Source organism: Rhincodon typus, chromosome 31 (assembly GCF_021869965.1).
Source record: "Rhincodon typus isolate 14 chromosome 31, sRhiTyp1.1, whole genome shotgun sequence".
In the NCBI taxonomy this organism is placed as follows: Eukaryota; Metazoa; Chordata; class Chondrichthyes; order Orectolobiformes; family Rhincodontidae; genus Rhincodon; species Rhincodon typus.
This window is the reverse complement of record NC_063362.1, coordinates 17,137,330-17,165,236: the sequence shown is the minus strand read 5'-3', so window position 1 is coordinate 17,165,236 and position 27,907 is coordinate 17,137,330. Positions and strand designations below refer to the sequence as shown.

Below are 27,907 nucleotides of genomic sequence, written 5' to 3'. Positions count from 1 at the left end.
TGTCTGCATGTCTGCATGTCTGCATGTCTGCATGTCTGCATGTCTGCGTGTGCACATGCACATGTGTCAGTGTGAGACACAGTCTCCTGCTTATATTGGTCAGCCAAGGATTTTCTTATTGGCCTAGATTAACAACCCCATTCAAGCACCTCATAGTTAATAGGGTCCACCTGGTTCCAATCATTACATGGTGCATGTCTGATTGTAATGTTTCAAACTTGGAGTTCCAGGAAATTTGGATGGCAGCAGCACACTCAAAGTCATAAGAGGGGAAAGGGAAGTTGGTGATGAAGCAGTGGATTGCAAGATTGGATAATTGGATGGAAGAAAGTTCACTTTGTGAACTGTCTACCTCTCCTTCCTCCTTACTCTATTTCTGCCAACCTCCACTGCTCATACCACCTGATATATTTGCTCCTTCTTATCTTCCTCTTGACGATGATATTGTTTTAACATGTTTATGCAAGTTAACCAATTCTCCTGTGATCTAGAATATCTGCAAGATCAGTCACTTTAGTAATGCTCTTAATTAGATCACACAGATCACTGAATCTTGCTTTCAGAGGTTCACTTGGTAAAGGTAATAACACTAACACTTTGTCTTCTATTTGAAATGTTCTAGTTGTAACATGACTGTCTGCCTGTTCTTTCATCTTTTCCTCTGAAGCTTTTACATGCTCACATGCTACTTTTTGTGTCCTTCTGAGTATATCTAGAAACATGGATATGTTGAGAATTTGTCTTTTTTGTCTTAAAATCTTTTCCTTGATCAATTTTAATGGACCTTATACCTCATGACCATAGATCAATTTGAAAGGGCTCAATCCAATAGATTCATTCAGGGAATTTCTGGCAGCAAATAACAAAGAATCCAATCTTTGGTCCCGATCCTGTGAGTATTTGTAACAATATGTATTAATCACTGTCTTGAGACTCTGATGATGACTCGCGAAAGATTCCTGTATTTGTGAATGATATGCAGTGGACATCAAATGCTTTATACCCAAATTACCTATCGGGTAAATATTATTACTTTTTGGCTAAATGTTATTTTTGTTGAAGGTTTGAGACCCAGCAAGTTTACTCGCCCAATCATCTCAAACTTGCCTCATTAACTATCTACGCCACCTCTATGGTACCCCTCTCATCCAATGCTAGCCTAATTCCACCACTCTGTAGCCAGATGAACTTGTCATTGTTGGGTTATCCCAAGGTAGACCAGCATCCCTGGCAGCGGCTCTGTTTGGAAGACAGCTGTGGACCTGGTCTTGCTCTTCGCCATCAACATAGTGCTACAGCAGTCATAGCCAGCACTTCTCACAGCATGGAGGTGGTACAGCTAACATTGCTTTACACATATAACAGTGCATTCCCACCCCAACTATTGTTTAAGCATCAAGTCACACACCTGACTGGACCACAGCCATCTCACAATCCTTTCCAAGTCACTACTACCCTGTCCCCAATGGCCACTGGAGCCTCACATCTCATCATTGTTCACTGTGGGGCCATCAAAGACAGTGCAGCCTTCAAATGATGTGTAATTGTAACTAAATTTACAGGAACCAAAAGCATTCAGAAATCAATCCAACATACACTACCTTCTCACACTCCCCCATATACAATTGAATTGTTTGCACTTTCAGCAAGGTCCACTTCTTTTTGTCATTTATATAAATGATTTGGGTGTGAATATAGGGGATGTGGTTAATACATTTGCAGGTGACACCAAAATGGATGGGTAGTGGAACAGCAAAGAATGTTACCTCACAGCACAACAGGACCTTGATCAGATGGGCAAATGGGCTGAGGCATAACAGACCGGGTTGATTTAGATAAATGTGAGGTGCTGTATTTTGGAAAGGTAAATCAGGGCAGGACCTATACACTTAATGGTAAGGTCCTGGGGAGTGTTGCCGAAAAAAAAGACCTTGGGGTGCACGTTCATAGTTCCTTTGAAGTGAAGTTGCAGGTAGATAGGGTAGTGAAGAAGGTGTTTGGTACGCTTGCCTTTGTTGGTCAGTGCATCGAGTACAGAATTTGGGAGACTGTACAGGACATTGGTTCGGCTACTTTTGTAATACTGCATTCAATTCTGGTCTCCCTGCTATAGGAAAGATGTTGTGAAACTTGAAAGAGTTTGGAAAATATTTACAAGGATGTTACCAGGATTGGAGGGTTTGAGCTATAGTGGGAGGCTGAATAGGCTGTGGTTATTTTCCCTGAAGCATTGGAATCTGAGGGGTGACCTTACAGAAGTTTATCAAATAATGAGGGGCATGAATCGGGTGATAGTCAAGATCTTTTCCCCAGGGTAGTAGAGTCCAAAACCAGAGGGCATAGGTTTAAGGTGAGAGGGGAAAGATTTAAAAGGAACCTAAGGGGTAGCTTTTTCACACAGAGGGTGGTGCATGTATGGAATGAGCTGCCAGAGGAGGTAGTGAAGGCTGGTACAATTACATTTAAAAGGCGTTCGGATGTGTATATGAATAGGAAGGGTTTAGAGGGATATGGGCCGAATGCTGGCAAATGGGACTAGATTAATTTGGAATATCTGGTCGGCATGGAAGAGTTGGACTGAAGGGTCTGTTTCCATGCTGTACATCTCTATGACTCTATAACAAATATTTTATAGTGAATAAGTTCTCACTCAACTCAGCTTCCTTCTGCTGAAACCTGGTGTCAGTTAAGTCCTGCCACAAATGTGCTGTCATGCACAGCGGCATGTCCCTCCTGCTCAAGATTCTCGTCGTCCTCCTTGAAACACTGCTCTCACTTTCCCATTTCCTCAGCATTCATCATGTCCTCTTATGGCCTGCTGCAAATCTGCAGAGCAAAGCTTGCTAGGATTATGTGGCAGACTCTGTCCAGAGTATACTGAAAGGCTCCACTAGCGCCGTCCAAACAACAGAATGTTTCCTCTAAAAAGCCTGTCCACCATTACCCAGGTTGAAGAATGGGCTGCGTTGTATCCTCACTGCACCACAGTGAGGAAGCTGAATAATGAGGTCTGATAGAAGGTAGCCCTTGTCCTGCAGTAACCAGTCTTGTATTGAATCTGGACCTTCAAACACAAGAGGAACATGAGAGTTCTCAAGGATTTAAGAGTCATGGCAAGTTGCCAAGGTACTGGACAAAATCCTCCAACAAATGTCATTGGTGATCACAGATCACTTGAACATTGATGGAATAGAGTTCCTTTCTATAGATGAATTTTGTGGTGTTGTGATATGGCCCTCTCAGCAAGTGTGTATGCAGTCGATCATGTCCTGACCCTGGGGAAACCCAGCTATGTTACCAATCATACTGCCCAGGCTGCAGCACTGACCTTGCCTTGGAGATGTGAGATAAGGTGGTATAATTTGGCACAGATGGCATCAAACACAGCTTTGATGCATTTGTGGCTGGACAATTGAGAAATCCTACACCGGACCCCAGTAGACCCAAAGGAAGGAGCTGGTTGCATAAACATTCAATGCACCAGTCACCTTAAGCCACTACATTAGGATGGCCTCCCACCCCTTCAGGTCACAGATCCTGCTTCAGTAGATGGCATTGTTCAGTAACAGTGTTGTTGGACATATGCAGCCTTTACCAAACACTGCGTTTTACTCATGTGATGGAAGTGGCCTCATGGATGAAAGACTCTGACTCTCTTCAGTCTCCAACACATCTTGAGGGGCCCTTCAGCTGCAATCTCTTTATCTGGGGAGCCTGCTTAGCTTCCACTTCAGTTTGTTGCTGCTGCAGGTTTTGCTTGCGTTGACCTTCCTCCTCCATCTTCCTGTGCCATGTTGCATTGGGGCAACTGAACGATGTCACCAGCTGTGACTGAGTTCACCATTCATGTTGTCATTGAACCTGTTGGGAACATAAGGAACAGACGAGGTTCTTACCAATTGGAACAGTCAACAGCTGCATCCCTCACAAATGACAACTTGACATTCTTCTCCATAGTCAGAAATGTTGCATTCCAACAAGGAGGATCCTGGAATGATTCATTTCACCATTTTGACATTAGGCCTTATTTCAACAAGTACTCCACTGGTCATGCTTCAAAGGAATAGCAGCAGAGTGCAAGTGCACCATGAGCACTTACACCCTTCTTGCTCAGCTCCACATCAGACACAAAAGGCACCGTTGCACATAAGAAAGTATTGCATTATGCTTACAGCTCCATGCCCCTTCACCTTGTTTAGTAGTGTGTGATGTGGGCCACAGATGCCTCCTTTAAGGTTGCCTGTGATTACTTCTTCACAGAGATGTGAAATCATTGTGTCAATTAGGCTTGGTCTGATCATCAGGTCCCACCTTACGCTAAACGTCCATGTCCCTGTCAGCCTAACCTTCCCTCAACAGCTCAATTCCACCACACCCACATGTGTTCACCTATCACATCAAGCTTACACTCCAGCTGTCCTCCTTACCCCTAAGCCTTGTCACTACATCTTGGTGATACATACTATCATGCCGCACAGCTTCTGAGGTGACAATATTGAGATAGTGAGATTTTCCCATCACCTTACATTTATGGCACGTTTTACAGAAATGCACTACATCCTTATTAAGTCTTGGTCATGTAAAATGCATGTTCATCAATGCTTGACTTTTCCACATTCCCACATATCCTTCCATAGGAGTTTCATATGTTCACAATATCTCATTGTGATATCTGAACAGCAGTACTATTTGATGAATAACCACCCATTCCTCATCTATAGGTCTGTGGAATATCACTTGTTCATCAGAACTCTGTGTTCAATATAACACTCCAAAACTTCTCCAGCCTCAGTTTGTGCTAATTTGCTTGACTCTGCTTTTTTTAGCCTCAATTAAAGAAGACTTACTAAACACTTCTTTTGAATTATCCCCATTCTTCAATTAAGTTATGGCTACTGTAACATCTTTTGTGGTATTACTTTGACCTCTGGGGGTGTACTTTGTTTGGCCATTGGCTCTGGTCACCATATGAATGAAAAATATCTGCAACTTGTTCTTGTGATGGTGCTCCATCTCTTTAACCTCACCTCACTCAGAGTTTCTGTGATTATAGACAAAACGATAACTTTCACTCTGGCCAAATCATTAATGGAGAGTAAGTCAACACCATCACAGTTAATTTCTGAACAACTCCTACTACCATGATCCCAGACATTAAAGATTATAGTGATAGGGAATGGTAAGTTAAAGGATGGATAAGAATTTTAAAATCAAAACGGTACTTGATCGGGAATCAATGTAGGTTCTTGGGCACAGAGGTGTTGGGATGGATGAGCTAACTGACCATGACACCATAGTACAGGAAGCTACTCATGAGGGGACAGTAAGAAGAAATGTAGTAGCAGTTTGGGGATAGTATACCGAGGGGGATTGACACCGGTCTCTGTGGCAAACAGCACAAGTCCAGGGGCTGTGCTGCCTGTCTGGTGTCAGCATTCGGGACATCTCCTTAGAGCTCAGCACCAATTTGCAATGAGGGAGGTGAAGATCCAGTTGTTGTGGTCTATCAAGGTAGCAATGACATGGGCAGCTCAAGGAAAAAGTTCTGCATAGAAGAAGTAGGTGCTAAATTAAGCAGAACCTCAAAAGTTGTAGTCTCTACATTGTTACCTAAGCCACATGAAATTGGCATAGGGCAAATCATAAAAGAGAGCTAGATGAATGTGTGGCTCAAAGATTGCTGTGGGAGAAGCAGGTTCCAGCTCCCAGGTCACTGGCACCGGTACTAGGGAAAGTGGGATCTGTACCACTGGAATGGGGTCCACCTGAACTGTGCTTAGGCCAGTATTCTTGCCAAATACATAACATGGAAATAGAGAGGATTTTAAACCAAATAGTGGAGGCAAGGGATTGATTACTAAATGATGTGGAAAATCAAAGAGTAAGGTGAAGGCCAAATAAAAAGATTTTAAGACAGGAAATGATACACAGACTGTGACAGGAAGGGATAGAGAGTACAAGTCAAGGTACCAACCAACAGTTAGGGCTATAATTTACTGTAAGAATAAGCGGATAGAAGTAAAAGCTCTGCATCTGAATGCAGGTAGTGTTCAAAACAAAACAAATAAATTGAGAGTGTAAATGGAAATGAATAAGTACAATTTAAGTAGCCATTACAGAGACACAGCTATCAGATGCCATGGATTGGGACCTGAATCTTGAATGGTACATTAACTTTAGGAATGAGAGGATACTAGGAAAATTAGAGTGTAGCTCTAATAGTTAATGATGTATTAGCACAATAGAGAAGGATCATTTCAGTTTAGGAAACTATGATGTGGGACTGAATCTTTCCAGTGCCTGAATGACTTGGCAATGGCAAGTGAGTTGGAAAATATGGCAAGTTTGGAAACTGCAATTCTTGACATTGAGAAAAGAAATCTGAAAAATGTCCAAGTTTTGAAGATTCTCACTAGTGAGCAGCAAGAAGCCTATATGCATGCATGTTCATGCCATTAGCACCCACACCTACCTCAATTTTATATGCTGGAGAAAAACTAGGTGACAACAATTCCCAACATGAAAGTCAAAGTGAGTATCTGGTAGCTCTAGCTTGCTACTTACTCCTCTGGGCCTCCAAAATCTCAGCGTATGTTAATGGACAGTGATTGCCTGCACCCCTCCAACTATCCATAGAGGTTGGCAGTGTGAAGGGGACAACTCAACATATGAAGGTGGACAAGCCTACTGCAAGAGGGTGGGTCATTGACTACTACACTCTCAACCATCCTGGCTTCGATCGGTGGACAGTGGTTGACATAATTAAACTGTAGGGATTTATATAAATGGTTTGAATGTTAACATAGGAGGGATAATTAGTAAGTTTGCAGATGACAACAAAATTGGAGGTATAGTGGACAGTGAAGAAGGTTACCTCAGAGTACAAGGGGATCTTGATCAGATGGGCCAATGGACCGAGGAGTGGCAGAAGCAATTTAATTCAGATAAATGTGAGGTGCTGCATTTTGGAAAGGCAAATCAGGGCAGGACTTACACACTTAATGGTAAGGTCCTGGGGAGTGTTGCTGAACAAAGAGATCTTGGAGTGCAGGTTCATAATTCCTTGAAAGTGGAGTCACAGTTAGGTAGTATAGTGAAGAAGATGTTTGGTATGCTTGCCTTTATTAGTCAGTGCATTGAATATAGGAGTTGGGAGGTCGTGTTGCAGCCCTACAGGACATTGGTTTAGCCACTTTTGGAGTACTACATGCAATTCTGGTCTTGCTCCTATAGGAAGGATGTTGTGAAACTAGAAAGGGTTCAGAAAAGCATTATGAGGATGTTGCCAGGATTGGAGTGTTTGAGCTATAGGGAGAGCTAAATAGACTGGGGCTATTTTCCCTGGAGTGTTGGAGGCTGAGGGACAACCTTATAGAGGTTTATAAAATCAAGAGGGGCATTGATAGGGTAAATAGGCAAGGTCTCTTCCCCAGGGCGGGGGAGTCCAAAACTAGAGGGCAGAAGTTTAAGGTGAGAGGGGAAAGACATAAAAGGGACCTGAAGGGCAACTTTTTCACACAGAGGGTGGTGCATGTATGGAATGAACTGCCAGAGGAAGTTGTGGAGGCTGATACAATTACAACATTTAAAAGGCATCTGGATGGGTATATGGGCAGGAAGGGTTTAGAGGGATATTGGCCAAATGCTGGCAAATGGGACTAGATTAATTTGGAATATCTGGTCACCATGGATGAGTTGGACCGAAGGGTCAGTTTCTGTGCTGTATATGAATATGACTCTATGCCTGGGGCTCAAGGGTAATGTTGGGAGATGAAGACTTAAAGGAAAAAGTTTGGAGAGAATGTGTAGAAGTTTAGTACTGATGGGGTCAACAGGGAGTGCAAGGAAGAAAGGAACATGAAAGTTCTTGGAAGTCCCTTAATTACAAACCTGAGCCTGCAACACATTCTTCGAAGTGTGGTATGTGTTGCCTTCCATCCTCAATCAAATAATAAATGGGCATTAGAAATGTGAAATTGTTGTGATCACACTTAGAGTGGGTAGAGTAAGGTTTTTTACCTTGTCTAACAATATGAGCTTTTCCTTCTCAATATGTGCACACTGAAGGATAGCACAGCTCCTACTGGCACGACTTCACCTGGCTCATGGCTGCATATGGTGCCTGCTCCTGAAGGTCCTGACAGTGCTTGCATCAATGATGACTGCATGACAGTGTGAGTAGGGTGCTATACAACGGTGGTGTATACTTAATAGGGAGAGCTGTGGAGAAGAGCTTGAGTTTTGGATGACCTCGGTAGCAATATGTTGGAACAATCAAATCTAGAGGTAAAAATGGATAATTGAGAGGTATAAGAGCAGATGAATTGAAGACAGGTTGGAGGTGGATGATGCTATGGAGATGGAAATAGTCTTAGAGATCACATGAATATTTGGTCCAAAGCACATCTTGAAGACAAACATTACAAAAAGCTTATGTCTGGCTGACTGACTTAATATCACATGTTGCCAGGAAGAAGGATGGAATCAGTAGTTTATGAAATAACATAGGATAACGAGTCAAACCAAATCAGCCTCAGGATTATTGGATTAACAACACAGAAAAATTAAAACATTCAATGACATTTAAAATTGCCCAATTGCTCCTAACCAGACTGTACAGGCAACAGATCTTTAACACAAAGTTAAGAACTTAAACAAAAATTAATTATGTATTATTAATAATGTAAATTTAGCAGAACAAAGATAAACAACAAGGTAATCCAATTAGTACCTAAAATCTAAACCCAATCTTCTTTAATCAGATCCCGCACTCACACATAGACAGACAGACAGACAGACACAGTTAAGGGATGAACTTAAAAGAGAATAAAAGAATTTTGTTTTGCCACTTCAATTAAATAGCTTCAAACAATGCATATCAGGCCTTCATGAAATCCGTGGACAATGAATTTTCCATAGGCACATAGAACTGGATATCTTGCTTGAATTCCAATGTCACCAGCTAGTACAATCAATTTCAGCAGAATTCTAAGAATATTTACCTATTGCTTACACACTGACATTTTTTTTTCCAAGAACATTCAACAATTCAATGACTGGAGAGTAAATGCAAAAGCAAAACAGAGTGGCCAGTACAGAAGCTTCCCAAAACCATCCTGTCTCCTGTAAAAACCTAGTCATAACTAGTTTCTTTTCTAATCTGTTTTAATCACATGATCAATGGTTGGCTGGTTAGCACCCGTTCTCCCTTGATTGACCAATTCAAAATCCAACCAGCTGCCAGCCTTGAATGTAGCAAACTCTCAGTGCCAATTTGTCTACAGTATTCCTAGAACAGTAATTAAGTTGCATTACTTTCCAGGTCAGCTCCCAACAGATAACATCTGCTCTGATTCTCTTCTCTTTTAAATAAGTAAAAGTTCCAAGTTCACTTCTTAGCCTCAACTGACAGTTCCAAACCAAAAAAAAAGGAAAACAAAAACAAAATAGTGATGGTCTTAACATTAGGGAGTTAACTTTGCATAGGTGACTGAAAATAATGTTTTCAGTCTTCCAAATACTTAATTTTTGAAAATTTCTGTTCATCCAGTACCAGATTTCAGATAAGCAGACTGATAATTTAGCAAAAGTGCAAGAATTGAGAGAAGCAGAGCTGAGAAGCAGATTGAGGGAGGCACAGTGGCAAAGTGGTTAGCACTGCACCAGGGACCTGGGTTTGATTCCAGCCTTGGATGGCTGTCTGTGTGGATTTTGCAAGTTCTCCCTGCGTCAGCATGGGTTTCTGCTGAGTAGTCCTGTTTCTTCCCACAGTCCAAAGATGTGCTAGTTAGGTTAACTGGCCATGCTAATTGCCCCCTGGTGTCCAGGGATATGCAAGTTAGGTGGATTAGCCATGATAAATGCAAAGTTAAAGAGATAGGATGGGATGGGGTGCTCTTCAGAGGATCAGTGGAAGCTTGATGGGCCAAATGGCCTCTTTCTGCACTGTAGGGATTCTAAGATTCTCATGTTGTCAGCACATATGTGAAAATTAATGTCTTTGTTGAACAATGTCATGAAGGAGAAGCATGAACTGAGAAATAGAATGGCTAAGAATAGATCCTTGAGGACACCAGACATAACACTGTGAGGGCAGGAAGAGAAGCCATCACAAGTGATTCTTTGGCTACAGTTAGATAAGAATAAAACCAAGTGAGAGATGTCCCACCTATTTCAATGACAGTGAGAAATGTTGAAGGAGAATGGTGTTGTTGAGTGTGGGTCAAAGACTAAAGATAGCCTGAGAAGGATGAGGGAAAGTTCATCACATTCATAAAAGAGGTGACTGTGATAAGAGCTGTTACGATAATATGACAAAGACAGAAATCTGGTTGGAAAGATTCAAACACAGAGTTCCTGGAAAGATGGGAATGAATTTGGCAGGTGCCAACACATTCTATGACTTTTGAGACAAAACACTAGTTGGAGATGGGATGTTAGTTTATAAGGAAGGTGGGATCAAGAGTTTTTTTTCAAAGACAGGTGATGATGACAGATTTAAAGACAGGGACTATTAAAAATATCAGCTGACATTGGCATCAGGAGGAGATGTTGTGTGGTCAATAGTTCAATGGGAATAAGATCATGGGAACAGGCAGGGTTTCTCATGGACAACAGATAAACTCAGAGGACATAAGCAGGGGGAGTTAGGAGGCAAACTTGAGAAAGATTTAGAGCTAAAGGAAAGTGGGGGTGGGGAATTCATTATAGGAAGTTTGACAGATTGAAATATCTTGATTTTATTGACAAAGAAGTATAATCTCCTTGAATTTATTGCTGAAAGTGAGGATGAAAGGAACAGAAGGGAGGGGGTTAAGAAGACAGCTGTAGAAAAAAGAAACAAGTGATTATCCTTACTTTCCACTACAATCCTGAAATGAGGAGTTTTAACAGAAGAGAGAAAGATCTAATTGTGTTTGACATGGTCCAGCAAGGTCTGAATGGATGTGGAAATCAATTGTCTGCCAAATTCTTTCATCTGTGTCCCTTGACATTATGAAACAGAGATGAGAACTATACCAGCAGAAAAGCTAGACGAGAGCGAGTAATGGTTTTATTAGGGGTAGGGCATCCATCAGAAGTGAAAATAAGCTTGTGCTTGAGCAAACTTATACCTGCAGAAGTTAGTGGCAAACAGAGGATCAAATGGTTGATGATTGGGATTTTGAAAATGTAGTTGTGGGTGAAATGGAGATTAATGTTTTCTAGGCACAGGTACAGAAGAGAGTAAGCTCAGGTTGTGGAAGAAGGATATAGGTGGTGAGCGATACACAGAAGTAATCAGAGGTGGTCTTATCTGTAATTGATATGATGGGACGAGCAAGACCACACCAGATGGCAACATCAAGGGGTGGCTAAGAATAGAGATTGGGGAGTTTACAAGGAGGGAGAAATGTGGTCAGGAACAGGAGATGGTGACATAGTGGGAATATTAGTAGACTAAAAAACTAGAACCCCAGGCTAATGTGACATGGGTTTGAATCTCACCACAGCAGATGGTGAAATTCATCTAATGGCAAACATGTAGGCATTGTTCTTAAAAACCTATCTGGTTCAGTACTGCCCTTTAGTTCCTGAATGGTAAATCTGCCGCCTTTACTTGGCTGGCCCACATTTGACTTCAGGCCCACAGCAATGTGGTCACTCTTAACTGCCCTCTGAAATCAAGCGGAGAACCAATCGGTTCAAGAGATGGGCAACAAATGCTGGCCATGCCAGTGATGTTTACATACCTTAACAATAATAAAAAGACACTTTTGATAAATGCAGAAACACAACATCTATTTACACAGAGGTTATGTAAATAACATACATATAATACACATGACATACATGCATTAAAATCCAAAGAACATGCAGGGTGATGTAAAGGAAAGGGTTGTTCCTCTCTTTGCTGCACAGAATTTCCCTGTTTTAATTCTGCGGGCCCTGAATGTTGAGGTTTGCTCTGCGCCCTGCAATTGGTGAATTTGGGAATTATTTTCCAGGCACAGGCTTTGTAAGATGGAAGGTTTGTGTCTGAGCCTAGCTTTCCCATTGGCTGGTAAGATTGCACCTGCCTCTTGTGCTGGTACTAGTCCAGTGTCAGGGTCTAGGCTGCCTTCAGGAGCGCTCGCTGCAATGTGATGGCATAATGCGGGCGGAGAGAGAGAGAAATTGAGAAACAATGACTGACTGAAAAGAGGAAACATGCAGGAGGAGGAGGAGCAGGCCAGAACTCTCCACCCCAGGAACAGGATGTAAGAAGCAGCCTAGCCAGAGGTAATTACACAATCTCAGATTTAGCTTTTGTGTGCAGGCTGCTGAGAAACATGAGCAGCCTAATCTGGTGAGGAGGATGGGTGATGAAGTTCCGGTTACTATGCAGCTTGTCTCTCCCTGTAACATGCTTATACTGCTGTAGGATGAGGGAAACTGACTGGCGGAGGGGCTATTGTTAACTCTGGGCAGTTTACAGTCACCTCTTATTCAAGGCAAACAAGTGAGAATATTGAAACAATAAGAGGGTAAATGGAGTGATCAGAGACACTAAGAGCAATTTGCGAGTGACTGCAGTAAATGCAAAGTGTTTCAATTAGGGTGTGAAATGCTGCTATTTAAGGATGTATGATAATAAATTACATGAATTATTACAGGGAGATTGTTTTACATATCAAGAAGCATTACTGATTCTATTAATTGTTAATTCACAGCAGCATTTTTTAAAACATGGTTTAAATTGACAGTTTTGCAGATTGCTTATGTGTTGTTCTAATGCGGTAATATGGCAATGAGAAAGGCGCTACAGAGCTGCTCCACCACAGGCCTGCTATCGCTTCTCCTCTGTCTCCTGTATCCCTCACACAGGGATCTAAACAGCAACATGTCAGCTCTCCTAGGCAGTCAGCTGTGGAAACTGTTAGTATTGTAGCCTTGCCTAAAACATCATTCTACAAAAATCCTGTTTCTTTTTGGTGATATGTCAGCTTCCGGACTTAAAGCAATCTGAATATACAAGTTAGATACAAGGGGTTGCAAAATACAGTTAGTTAAAGCTATGAGGCTGCTATGTGGCAAATGGATCATAGTTAGCACATCTATGTTATAAAAATCTCTTGTATATTTGTGTGTGAGTACAGGGTAAGTGTGAGGCTAAGTGAATTTGTGAATATGAACATGTTTGTGAACTTAAGTGCATGAACAATTGTGCACATGTGGGAGTGAGTACAAGTATATATAAAACAGGGAATTCAAATATGAATGTAAGCAAGAGAACGTAGGTTAAGATAAACAAAGAACTGTGGATGCTGGAAATCTGAAACAAAAACATAAATTGCTGGAGAAACTCAGCAGGTCTGGCAGTATCTGTTGAAAGATCAAGTTAACATTTCAATTCCAGTGATCCTTCGTCAGAAACTTGAAATATTAATTCTGTTATTCTCTCCATAGATGCTGCCAGAGAATGTATGTATGATGGTGAGAGTCTGGAGAGAGTGCAAGTGCCTGCAATCCATTCTCTATATCTCTGACCTGGAAGAAGATCAGTAGATAGCTCTCTTTCCTTATTTATCCACCCCTACCAGCTCTCTTGTACTCTCCTTGGGTATGCACTCCCCTCCCCTAAACATCCCTTCCCTCACACATTCCTTCCCGCACGTAGTCATTTTTGTAGTTTGTGGTTATTTTCTCTTCTCGTTAAGTCTATTTTTGGTTTCCTGGAGATTGAGTTTAGATCTATTTTTGTATCTAAGCAAACTCCTTGTGTAGCAGTCTCCCAGCTTTTATTGGCAGATCCACCTGCAATCACAGTAAGGTTCCCAGATTGGGTGTTCTGACCTCTACGATGTTTACATGTTGAGACATCACTCTGGAGGTGGGCGCTGAGCAAGCTGACTTCATTTCAACTGGAATTATCATCTGGTTTGGGTGTATGGGACAGTGTTATCCCACCTTCTGTCCCACACTCACTATGGACTGGTCTCAGTTGAACCCTTAATAAAGTCTGACAGTTTAGGTAGAGAAATGCAGAGGCTCTGCGCCTGCAAGGGTAACTCTGCACAGGTCCTGCCTCACTTGCTGAGTGTTTCCTGAAGCAATAGTAATTCCATTTGTTAATGGAGGAGATCACCCTTCATTTTATTTTGGAGATAGTGAAGGACAAATCTGTCTACTCAGTAACATTCCTATTCACCCAACAATTGAGTAAATCTCTCCTTATTCTGCATCCATATCTGAAGGTTTCCTCTCCTCTGGGAGCACCTTGCCGCTGTTACTGAGCCTACTGAGCAACCTGAAGCTGATTTCAGAATGGAGGAATCTTGCCTGCAGCCAGGAGAGCACAGGATCTCTCTTGTGACATCAGACTCAATAACACGTCCGAGAGCAACAAATGATGTCACCGACAATCTTTGTTTAATCTGAACAAAATTGAAGAGGATTATTGGAAGCAGAGCCCCTTGCCTGAGTGTAGTGCCACTGGAGCTAACCTCTGCCAACAACTGAGTCACTCAAACCAAAAGCCTTTGTCCTAAATCTCTGCTTAGCCAACATAGGGTGGGTATGACTTTAATCTTTAAACCTCAACAGGTAGGGAAATAGAAATGTCTGTCAAGATTCCTGTTCCTAATCCGTATTAAATATTCTAGAATTAAATAGAATTGACAGCTCAGGAACCTGCCACTTAGTCTAATTGATCTATGTCAGTTTGCATGCTCCACACTAACTTCCTTCCCACCTACTTCATTTCAACCAATTAGCATTTCCTGCTATTCCCCTCTCCTTTGTGTGCTGATCTAGTTTTCTCTTAAATTAATCCATGCTATTCATCTCAACCACATGATGATGAATTCCACATTCTAATAATTCTCTGGTTTAAGAAGTTTCTCTGGAATTTCCCATTGGATTTATTAGTGACTGTCTTACATTAATCACTCCTAGTTTTGTCTTTGGGGGAGTCCAAACACTGAGAAACCCTTTGCCATTTTAAAGGCATTTTTGGGCCACTTACATGATGCATGTATTTGTGGGGTGGGTGGGGTGGGGTGGGTGTTGTTCCTCTCTCATGCTCAAGATCAGCAGGGCTGGTGCAGGAATTATGGAGCTGCCAGGTGATTGTTAAGCAGTTGCTTGTGAATGGATTACCATGTACATAACCAAGTAGTTTTCTTTCTTTCCTCTGCAGAAAGAAGTCAATCAGAGGGAAGGTACCAGGACGATACGATGACCTCCCCAAACACAACCACCCCGAGCGATGCCCTTTTTCCAAACCCAGCTTCTCAGGCAAACTGGTGCCCTCCTGCCTGCACCTTCCCTCATTCCACTGCCCAACACATAAGTCACCGTGCCAACAATTACAAGCGGCATCCAAAGAGACGGAAGTTCATCCGGCCTTCCCCCCCTCCTCCTCCCAATACCCCCATTCCCATTGAGCTTATTGACTTCAGTGACATCCCGCCGCGACACTCCTTCTGGGAACTGCTTTTCAATGGGTGTATTCTGTTTGGAATTGAGTTCAGCTATGCAATGGAGACAGCTTATGTCACCCCTGTCCTCCTACAGATGGGTTTACCAGATGAACTGTACGGCATGGTTTGGTTCATCAGTCCCATATTAGGTATGGCACTTTTTGTCACTGTATATTCATCGGTGCTATGTGTAGTTAAATGCTGAGGCCTAGGCCTGCTTTTGGGTCTGCCATGGAAGGAAGGACACATGACTCTGACTGGACAAATAGTTGAACATGTGCTGAGGAGCCAACATGTCCTTTGAAAAGGACTTATGGCACCAAGGAGTGACAAATCCCCAAGAACAATTTTTTTACATCTGAGGGTCTTAAAGGATGTTCTGAGAATTTCACAAGACCAAATCATCCAAGCTTTGATTGATTGAGTAACCATTCCTTTAGATTGTAAGAATGCATATGTAACTCTACTGTTAAGAAATGAAAAAGGGCACCCTGTAAAATGAAGACCAGTCAACAAATTGTTAAGAGTCTGTAATTAAGGAAAGATTGGTGAGGTCAAATGTAGGTCCCTTACAGTCAGAAACAGAGGCAATTATAATGGGGAACAAAGAATTGTCTGACCAAACTAAATGCATACTTTGATTCTTTGCTTACAAAAAAGGATGTAAACAACATACCAGAAATATTGGGGCATCCATAGTTTAGTGAGAGGGAGGAACTGAAGGAAATAATTATTTGTAGGTAAATGGTATTGAGGAAATAGATGGGATTGAAGGCTGATAAAACCCCAGGGCGTTAATCAACATCCCAGCGTAATTAAGGAAGTGGCCCTAGAAATGGTGGATGCATTGGTGGTCATCTTCCAAAATGCTATAGAGTCTGGAACAGTTCCTACCAATTGGATGGTAGTTAATGTGACCCCACTATTTAAAAAGGGAGGAAGAGAGAAAGCGGGAATTAAAGATGAGTTAACTTGACATCGCTCATGGGAAAATGCTTGAGTCCATTATAAAAGACTTAATAGAATACTTGGAAAATGGTGGCAGGATCGGACAGAGTCAGCATGGATTTACAAGAGGGAAATCATGCTTGACAAATTCAGTGGAATTCTTTGAAGATGCACTAGTAGAGTTGATGAAGAGGCTGATGTGGATGTCATAGAGTCATATTCATGTAAAGCACGGAAACAGACCCTTTAGTCCAACTCGTCCATGCCAACCAGATATCTAAATGAATCCAATCCCATTTGTGCTAGCATTTGATCCATTTCCCTCTAAACCCTTCCTATTCGTATACCTATCCGGATGACTTTTAAATGTTGTAATTGTACCAGCCCCCACCACTTTCTTTGGCAGCTCATTCCATACATGCACCACCCTCTGCGTGAAAAAGTTGCCCCTTAGGTCCCTTCTAAATCTTTCCCCTCTCACCTTAATCCTATGCCTTCTAGTTTTGGACTCCCCCACGCTGGGGAAAAGACCTTATCTATTTACCCTATCCATGCCCCTCATGATTTTATAAACCTCTATAAGGTCACACCTCAGCCTCCAATGCTCCAGGGAAAATAGCCTCAGCCTATTCAGCCTCTCTCTATAGCTCAAACCCTCCAACCTGACAACAACTTTGTAAATCTTTTCTGACCTCTTTCATGTTTCACAATATCCTTCCTATAGCAAGGATTGAATGCAGTATTCCAAAGTGGCCTAAACAATGTCCTGTAGAGCTGCAACCTGACCTCCCAACTCCTAAACTCAATGCACTGACCGATAAAAGCAAGCATACCAAACACCTTCTTCACTATCCTATCTGCCTGTGACTTCAAAGAACTATGAACCTCAAGGTTTCTTTGCTCAGCAACGCTCCCCAGGACTTAACATTAAGTGTATAAGTCCTGCCTCGATTTGCCTTTCCAAAAGGAATTAAACTCTATCTGCTACTCCTTGGCCCATTGGCCCATCTGATCAAGATCCCGTTGCACTCTGAGGTAACCTTCTTCGCTGTCTGCTACATCTCCAATTTTGGTGTTCTCTGCAAACTTCCTAAACATACCTATGTTCACATCCAAATCATTTATATAAATGATGAAAAGCAGTGACCCAGCACCAATCCTTGTGTCACACCGCTGGTCACAGGCCTCCAGTCTGAAAAGCAACCCCCCACCAACATCGTCTGTCTTCTACCTTTGAGCCAGATATGTATCCAAATGGCTAGTTCTCCCTGTATTCTATCATGAGGAACCTTGTCAAATGGCTTACTGAAATCTATATAGATCATGCCCACCGCTCTGCCTTCATTAATCCTCTTTGTTACTTCTTCAAAAAAACTCAAGTTAGTGAGACACGATTTCCCATGCACAAAGTCGTGCTGACTATCCCCAATCAGTCCTTGCCTTTCCAAATATATGTAAATCCTGTCCCTCAGGATTCCCTCCAACAACTTGCCAATCACTGATGCCAGGCTTACCAGTCTGTAGTTCCCTGCCTTTTCCTTACCACCTTTCTTAAATAGTCGCACCACATTAGCCAACCTCCAGTCTTCCAGCACCTCACCTGTGATTATCAATGATACAAATGTGGTTTATTTTGATTTTCAGAAGGTTTTCAACAAAATCCCATTTAGGAGATTAGAATGTAAAATTAAAGTGCATTGGATTGGGTGTAGCATACTGACAGGGATAGAAAACTGGTTGGCAGACAGGAACCAAAGAGTAGGAATAAATGGGTCTTTTTGAATGGTAGGCAATGACTAGTGCAGTACTGCAGGGGTCAGTGCTAAGACCCTGGCTATTCACATTATATCTCAGTGATTTAAATGTGGGAACTAAATGTAACATCTCCAAAATTTTCAAATGATACGAAGCTGGGTGAAAGACGAGCTGCGAGGAGGATGCAGAGATGTTTCATTGAGATTTGGACAGGCTGAGTGAGTTGGCCAAAGGCATGCAGATGCAGTATTATGCCAATAAATATGGTTATCCACTTTAGTAGCAAAAACAGGAAGGCAGGTTATTGTGTGAATGGCTTATAAATTGAGAGAGGGGAATGTGCAACAAGACCTGGATGTCCTTGTACCTCAGTCACTGAAAGTAAGCATGTTGGTGCATCAGACAGTAAAGAAGGCAAATGGTATGTTGGCCTTCTAAAGAATCTCTATGACTCTAAGAACTTTAATATTAACATTGATAGATTTTTATGAACTAAAGGTATTAAGGGATTGGGAGAAGGCAAGGTTTACAGAGTTAGGCTACAGTTCAGTGATTAGCGTATCCCATTCCTCTTCCTATCACATGATCAGCATAACTTTCCATTCCTTTCTCCCCCATGTACTTAAATAACATCCATCTACATGATGACATTCACAACGGTTGTGGAGATACAGATATTCCAGTATCCTCAGTAATGGTAAAAGCATTTATATGGCGGCAAATTGAGGAACATGAGAACAGGAAATAGAAAAATGAAGGGAAACAGGAGTGAAAGGCAGAGGAAGTGGAAAGAAATGTAAGTTCAGGTACAGTGTCACGAAGGGGTGCAGCGTTTCAGTGGGAAGTATTTGTGTGAGACAATTCACTGTACATACACTGGGTGGTATTTGCAAGGGGATGTGTCGATGTATACTGTTGGAGTGTTTGAGCAGAGGAGCTATTACATGTGTTGAGGGTATTTGAGGGGCGAGACAGAGTTACACATTGTGGATGTATTTGTTAGGAGAGGGTGGTGTTACACACAGAGTATTTGTTGGGAGAAGATGATGTTACATCACGTGGCGGAATTTATTGGGAAGGAGTGGTGTTGCATACTGTGGGGATATCTGTCAGGAAAGGATGGTGTTATGTAATGTGTGAGTATTTGTGGGAGGGCCTCAGTCTCATTCCGCATTGTTTGTGGTTGCAGGGTTCCTGGTTCAGCCTGTATTGGGTGCCTGGAGTGACAGCTGCTGTTCTCCTTTTGGCCGACGCAGACCCTTCATCCTGGTTCTGGCAATCGGTGAGTTACAGCGACTTAGAGCCTCTGGTGTGGTTCATTTCCAAGGAAAGCTCTTTGGCTTTGGGCAGGGTTTCTGAAGCAACCAAATGGAAATTTTGCAGCAAGAGATTTAGGTTCCTTGCAATGAAGAGATCAAGATCTGGAAATGTTAGCTAAACAAATGAACATAAGGTTGCTGAGAACTCTCATTCAAAGTATAATTGGGTAGAGATTGAATTACTAGGGAAGATACTGGAACAGAGAATAAATGGCTTAGAGACAATTTGTGTTTCTAAATTGAAAAAGTATTAAAGGAAATGGGGAGAAGGAGGGTTGTAGTATTGAAGGATAGAGAGTTGGTCGTGCTCCTCTGTGTTAAAGGAGAGGGTCTGTTTCTGTTTTGTCTGTTTCTGTTGTTACCATTTTAATTTTATTCTGAACATGCTTTGCCATACCCCAATTTGATCCTGGTTTGATTCTGTATTTGGTTTTATTTTGTTCCATGTTTAATCTGAATTTGATCCTGTTTCCAGGTTTAATCCACGTTAGATTCTGTTCTGAGTTTGAACCTGTTGTTAGTTTGGATTCTGTTCCAGGGATTACCTGGGTTTGATCCTGGTCCTGGTTTGATCCTGTTACCATGTTGATCCTTTACACATTTGATCCTGTTTGGATTTAGTCCCATTCTGGATTTATTCCTGGTCTGGATTTGATCCTGATCCTATGTTGTTCTGTTCCAGGTGCACTGATTGGCCTCTCACTACTACTCAATGGCCAGGACATTGGTCTTGCTGTTGCTGACACAGTTACTAATCACAAGTGGGGCATCATTCTGACTATCTGTGGTGTGGTATTAATGGATTTCAGTGCTGACTCAGCAGACAACCCAAGCCATGCCTACATGATGGACGTCTGCTGCCCAGAGGATCAGGACCGAGGCCTGAATATCCATGCACTCCTGGCAGGTCAGTCTCAATTCACCATCACCTCTTCCATTGCTTCACAAACCTTTTCTCAGACTCTGAGGTCTAGTCTGAACCTAGGATCCATCAGCGACTCTCCCAGTATGACATTTCCATTTTCTGCACCAGCTGTTTAACTGGCACTGAATTTGCCCTCCTTCAGCCTCATGACTTCCTCCAGCTTCTCAGCCTCCAAATGCACAGAGTGTTACATCAAGGGGCCCCAACAAAAATTAAGTCAGTGGGAATCAGGGAGAAAACACTTCCCCAGTTGGAGTCATACCTAGCTCAAAGGATGATGATTGTGATTGCTGGAGACCAAACATCTCACTTCCAGGACATCTCTGCAGAATACTTCAGGGTAACAACTTGGTCAAAGTCATCTTCAGCTGTTTCATCAATGACCTCCCTCCAACATAAGATCAGAACTGGGGACTTTGCTGGTGATTTCACAATGTACATTACCAATTGTGACTCCTTAGTTATTAAAGCAGTATGTCTGCATGCGTCCTAACCTGGACAACATTCGGGAATGGGCTGATAAGTGGCAAGTACCATTTGTACCATATGTGCCAGACAAGGACCATCTCCAATATGAGAGAAGCTAGTCAACTCCCTGTGACTTTCAATGGCAACATCTTTGCTAAACACCCCATCATCATGCTGGGGGTTACCTTCAACTAGAAACTTAACTAGACCAGCCATATAAATACTGTGACTACAAGAGCAGGTCATAGCCTGGGAACTCTGCAGCAAGTAATTCACCTCCTTACTCTCCAAAGCCTGTCCACAAGACACAAGTTAGGAGTGTGATGGAATATTCTTCACTTGCCTAGCTGAGTACAGCTCCAAAAAAATTCAAGAAGCTCAATAAAATCCAAGACAAAATAGCCCACTTGGTCAACAACCCTTCAACTACCTTAAGTGTTAACTCCCACCACCAGTGGCACACACTGTCAACAGTGCATACACTTTATGAGATGCACTTTAGAAACTTGCCACGTTTCCTTGAATAGAACCTTCCAAACCACAAACCTCTACCACCTAGAAGGACATGACCAGAAGATGCATGTGAGCATCAACTGCAAGTTCCCCTGCAAGACACACATCCTGAATTGGAACTACACCACTGTTCCTTCACTGTAACTGGGTCAAAACTTTACAATCTCCTGTCTAACAGCACTGTAGGCATTTCTATACTAGATGGAGTGCAGATATTCACCACTGCCTTCTCAAGGGCAATTAGAAATGGAAAAAAGTTGCTGGCCTAGTGAACGTTGCCTATATTCTCAAAATTTTTTTAAAATCCTCTATCCTTTATTTACCCCAGTGCCAACACTTGTCCTGCCTTCCACTTTATTTTTGTTGCACTCAGTTTGATGTTGTGTCACATAATCCCTGAGACCTGCAATGATATTTGTATCAATATTTTGCTGTATTATGTTTTTCTTTTAAATTGCTCTAGGTCTGGGAGGAGGATTCGGTTACATCATTGGTGGGATCAAGTGGGACCAGACAAATTTTGGAAAAGTGTTAGGAGGTCAGCTTCGGGTTGTATACATTTTCACTGCAGTAATATTGACCATAACTACCATCCTGACACTAACCAGTATCCCAGAAAAGCGGTTGAACCCACAGGGAAAAAGGAAGAAAGTGATGAAGAGTCCCAGTCTTGCTCTACCTCCCTCTCCACCGATGGTGTTGGAAGAAGGTGGAGGCCAGACTGCCAGTCAGAATACCACTCGGATGTACACCAGCATGACCAGTCCCATTTCCCCACTGAGCCCCCTGACCCCCAAGTATGGGAGCTTCCTGAGCCGTGACAGCTCTCTGACTGGGATTAATGAGTTTGCCTCATCCTATGGGACCTCTTACATTGACACTGTCCTCATTGACTGTTACACAGGGGTCAATGATCAATATATCAGCTTTCCCAGACACACACTGAGTGCAAGTCTTCCCCGGATACCTGATGAGGTGGAAAATGAGGAAATGGAACCCTCAGTGATGACTGAGAATCCAGGGAGTCTGCAGGATGCCTCACTTGATGCCACGAGAAACCCAGCATCAGGAATTCTCAAAAGACCCGAAACTTTGAGTATTCCAAACAGCTACCTTGGAAACAGTGGTGACAACAGTCGAAGGAGGACAGTGACCTTCAGTCAACAGGTACAGATACTTCAGAGGGGCAAACAACACAGTGAGGGAAGGAAACTCTTCAGTGAAGGGGGCAAACTACATTGTGGAGGGTGGTGGGGTGAGAAACGGCCCAGTGAGGGCAAATTGGAGGTGGCAAGCTGCTCTGTGAATGGCCACAGTTATTTGGAAACTATGTTACAGGACTAAAAAATCCACAAAACATTAGTTCAAATCTCATCGGAGGAGCTTGAAATTTTGCTTTGGGTTGAAAAATCAGGGAGGAAAGAAACTGGTCTCAGCTGTCAGATTGTCATTAGATTCCAACTGAATCACCAAACTCCTTTCAGAAGGAAACCTACTGTCCTTGCCTGGTCCGAGCCTGAAGTGGTTACTGAGTCATAACATTGAGTGTGTTAGCTTAGCTCAAATATTTTCTTGGTCTTCAGCCACAGAATTCCATTTGAACTGCTCCAGTCAAGAGATTTCAGACCATTTTTGGCGCAGAAGTAAAACAATCTGAATGTGGTGGGGCACCTGAGCTGGAGCCAGTTCCAGCCAGATAATTTTGTCAGGAATTCTGAAGAAAGGTATAGGATCTTCCCTCACAATGGGGGACAGCTAGGATGCTGGCTCCCACTGGAAAACTTGCCAGGCCCAAGCAGTATATAAACATATACTGGAAAGCACAACTGGTCCACCCAGAAAAATTTAGTGTTCAACAGTTCAGGAAAGTTCTGTGCCATTTGGAATCCTCTCCGGAATTTGTCAGTCCCTGTGGGTCAGCTTCTGGCAGTGTCACATGACAGAAACATCTGCCCTTGGACCTTGGGCCATGACTATTGTTGGTTCTGAGTGGCAGCGGTTACCCAATTTCCTTGACTGTGCTCTTTTGCTGTTTTAAACACTGAGCACAGACTCCTTCAGGTTTTTAGTCGTCTAGCCCAGCCTTGCCTTCAGTTTATCACCCTCCTGCCTTGTAACCAGAGTCTGATTCCCTCCTGGCCATGTACACATTCTACATAATTAGATCTTACAAATCCACTGTACAACTTTTCAACAAAATGTTAAAGCAACTAAAAATAGGAGTGTTCAAATGTTCATGATCAGTCCATTGAGTATTACTTAATGACTGCCAGTAAAATACTGAGAACAGTTTCAACAACAAAAATGAAGATAGCTCCTTCCAGCAGCTTGTTGCACTCCTTCCCTGTCATAGGTTTTGCATTCTTTTACACAGAAGATATATACCTTATATTTGTATAACACTAAAATAGACGATCTGGTCATCATCACACTGCTGTTTATGAAAACTTGCTGTGCACAAATGGCTTCTGTGTTTTCTACATTACAACAGTGACTACACCTCTAAAACACTTTGATGTGCTTTGGAACTTCCTGTGGTTGTGAAAGACACTTTTACTTTAATTGGTTCATTTAAAATAATCAAACCAAATTAAAATGTGACAGCCCCCTTAAAGGTGCATTGTAACAACAAGCAAATCTTCAAAAGGAAGATTATAAATTTAAGTTAAAAGTTCCCAGAGCTGATAGTGCACTCCAGCACTTGCAATACCCACCAGACACAAAGGCCTTAAGCTTGTCAGTGGTCACCATACTCACTCTCTGCTGACACGAAGATTAGGGGGTAACCACAGAAACAGGCAAGCAGTCAGATCTAATGACCCCCTGCATCAAGGCCAGACCCAGGACCAGACCCATGAGGAGATCTTCTGATATGCCAACTACATCTGAAACAGATGGCCAAAGATCAGAAGTGAGCAGTTGAAGCACAGACAAAAATGAGAAGCACCCCTTCAAATAACAAAGTAGAGGCTGTAAATTTGCACAACCCATTTATACATGGACTACAGGACTCCTGAAGGCTGTAAAGGTACAGGCCACCTGACAGTCCATCTACTATCTTAGCCTCCTATTGCGCAGGACTGCTATGCTATATCACCTATGGCAAAGAGGTGGATTCCCACACAGACAGCCTCAGAGTGAGGGTCCCTGACATCTCTGGATGCCATAGTGGAACGTCACAAATGCCTGGTAGGTTGACAGGGGGAAGGGTATTATTAAATTGAAAAGGGTTCAGAAAAGTTTTACCAGGATCTTGCTGGGAACAGAGAGTTTGAATTATAAAAATAGGCTGGATAGGCTGGGACATTTTTCCACTGGAGCATAGGAGGTTGAAGGGTGACCTTTTAGAGGTTTATAAGATTATGAGGGTCATAGATAAGGTGAATAGCAAAGGTCTTTTCCATAAGGTGGGGAAGTTCAAATTTAGGGGGCATATTTTTAAGGTGAGAGGTGAAAGTTTTAAAAAGGACAGGAGGTGCAATGTTTTTACACAGAGTAGTTTGTGTTTGGAATGAACTACCAGTGGAAATGGTGGATGCAGATACAATTAAAGCATTTAAAAGACACTTGGATAAGTACATGAATAGGAATGGTTTGGGGAGATATGGGCCAAACAAAGGCAAATGGGAGTAGTTTAGTTTGGGAACATGGTTGGCGTGGACTAGTTGGACCGAAGGGTCTGTTTCCACACTGTATGACTCTATAATGTAGTGGAAGGTGTGCAACAGCACATATAGGAACCATCTCCATAAGGAATTGAATGACACAGAGGATTGTTTTTTGCTACACACCTCAAATTACCGGGCTGGAGTTCCCAAGAAAGATTTCAGAACTCAGGACCAATGTGAATTTCTGTCTGAACCAGATCAGTTCAGATGAGGACAAAAACAGAAGTTGCTGGAAAAGCTCAGCATGTTTGGCAGCATCTGTAAAGAAAAAATCTGAGTTAGCGTTTTGGGTCCAGTGCCCCTTCCTCAGAACTGATGGTAGCTAGGAAAATGTCCTCTCTCTGTCCCACAGACCCCTTCGCCCAGTTCCAACACTCTCCCTCTACGTGGACCCCTCCCTCTGGCGTTTTACTTGCAGTTGATTTGTTCGTTGAGAACTGTCGATGTGATATTGGTCGCCTCAATTTCTCTGCCCACTCCCCAAATCCAAGCTATCTCCCTCCAAACTCTCTGCACTCTGTGCATTTAGATCTAACCCTGACTTTGTTATTAAGAGTGCTGATAAAGGTGGTGCTGTTGTGGTCTGGCGGACTGACCTCTACATTACAGAGGCTCAGTGCCAGTTCTCAGATACCTCCTCCTATCTTCCCCTGGACCATGACACATCAGGACATTGTATCAACTACAGTAACTGAGCTCATTTCATCTGGTGATCTTACTCTCCCACCTCTGCCTCTAAGCTGATAGTTACTCCAGCCCCACACAGCTCGCTTCTACCTCCTACCAAAAATCCACAAACAGGACTGTTTGGCAGACGCATCGTTTCAGCCGGCTCCTGTCCCACAGAACTCATTTCTTCCTTACTTGACTCAGTTTTCTATCCTCTGGTCCAGTCCCTGCCCATGTACATCCGTGATTCCTCTGATGCTTTACACCATTTCAAAATTTCCAGTTTGCCAGTTTCAGCCGCCTCCTCTTTACCATGGATGTGCAATCCCTTTACATGTTCATCCCCCACCAGGATGGTCTTAGGGCTCTCCACTTCTTCCTGGAGCAAAGGCCTGAACTGTGCCCACCCACCACCAACCTCCTCTTGTTTGGCCGAGCTCATCCTTGCCCTTAACAACTTCTCTTTTCATTCCTCTTCAGGTCAGAGGGGTGGCCATGGGTACCCACATGGACCCCGGTTATGCCTGTCTCTTCGTGGGGTGTGTGGAACATTCCTTGTTCCAGTCCTATTCTGGCCCCCATCCACAACTCTTTCTCTGATATATCGATGATAACATCAGTGCTGCTTCCCTCTCTCGTCCAGAATTGGAAAAGTTAATCGATTTCGCTTCCAATTTCCACCCTGCCTTCACTTTCACCTGGTCTATCTCTGAATCCTCCCTTCCCTTCATCGATATCTTTCTTTCCATTTCTGGGGATAGACTGGCCACTAATATCCACTACAAACCCACTGACTCCCACAGCTACCTGGACTATACATCTTCGCACCCTGCTTCCCGTAAAAACTCCATCTCATTCTCTCAGTTCCTCCATCTCCATTGCATATGTTCAGATGAAGCCAACTTCAACAAGACAGCCTCTGAAATGTCCACCTTCTTCCTCAACCGAGGATTCCACAGCACCGTTGTCAACAGGGCCCTCAACCAGGTCTGGTGCACCTCCCGCACTTCTGCCCTCACCCCCTCTCTTCCCTCCTGCAACAGCAATAGGGTTCCCCTTGTCCTTATCTACCATGCCCCCAGTATCCGCATCTAGAAGATCATCAGACACCATTTCCGCCATTTCCAGCGAGATGCCACCACCATACACATATTCCACTCCCCTCCCTTGTCCACCGTCTGCAGGGACCGTTTCCTCCGGGACACCCTGGCACACTCTTCCTCTACTCCCAACAACACCCCCACAGACTCATGCCACCTTCCCCTGCAACTGGTGCAGATATAACACCTGCCCATTTACCTACTCCTTCCCCACTATGCTAAGGCCCAAACATATCTTCCAGGTTAAGCAACACTTCCCCTGCACTTCCCAGAATCTAGTCTACTGCATTCTCCAATCACAATGTGGTCTCCTCTACATTGGGGAAATGAAGCGTAGACTCGGTGACCGCTTCACAGAACATCTACGTTTTGCTTGCAAAAAAGACCCTGAGCTTCCAGTTGTCTGCCACTTTAACACCCCACCCTGTTCCCTGGTCAACATCTCTGTCTCAGGCTTGCTGCAGTGTTCCAGCGAAGCTCAACACAAGCTGGAAGAGCAACACTTCATTTTCCACTTGGGAACCCGGCAGTCCTCTGGACTCAATATCGAGTTCAATAATTTTAGGGCCTAAACTCTCCCATGTCCTAGCCCTCTACCTCACACACCAGATCTTGTTATCACATATACACTATTATACACTAGCTAATGTTAGTCATTAACAGTCTCCATTAACAGCTATTCACCCTCCTAGCCAGATCGTTATCAACGCCTTTGTCCATCCAACTGCTTTTCTTTCTCTTTGGGCTCTATCCTTTATCCTATTGTTTACTCCCTACACCATCCCCCTCCCTATCTTTTTCATATAAACTGATGTTTTCCTAGCTACCAACAGTTCTGAGAAAGGGTCATTGGACCCGAAACGATAACTCTGATTTTTTCTTCACAGATACTGCCAGACCTGCTGAGCTTTCCCAGAATTTTCTGTTTTTGATCCTTATTTACAACATCTGCAGAGATAGTAGGAACTGCAGATGCTGGAGAATCTGAGATAACAAGGTGGAGAGCTGGATGAACACAGCAGGCCAAGCAGCATCAGAGGAGCAGGAAAGCTGACGTTTCGGGCCTAGACCCTTCTTCAGACCCATTTCTGAAGAAGGG

At 43.0% G+C, this 27,907-nt stretch overlaps 1 protein-coding gene across 1 annotated transcript in view; it reads left to right on the top strand.

Moving 5' to 3' along the window:
- The first annotated feature begins 487 nt into the window (after positions 1-487).
- Positions 488-27,907, top strand: part of LOC109933498 (proton-associated sugar transporter A-like) — a 115,295-nt gene continuing 87,875 nt past the window's right edge. The window contains exons 1-6 of the mRNA XM_048614882.1: positions 488-580; positions 14,217-14,532; positions 15,161-15,592; positions 19,336-19,428; positions 20,148-20,372; positions 21,835-22,538. Coding sequence (XP_048470839.1) covers positions 15,199-15,592; positions 19,336-19,428; positions 20,148-20,372; positions 21,835-22,538 — 1,416 coding nt within the window. The 5' untranslated portion in view covers positions 488-580; positions 14,217-14,532; positions 15,161-15,198. The remainder of the gene's footprint in view (positions 581-14,216; positions 14,533-15,160; positions 15,593-19,335; positions 19,429-20,147; positions 20,373-21,834; positions 22,539-27,907) is intronic.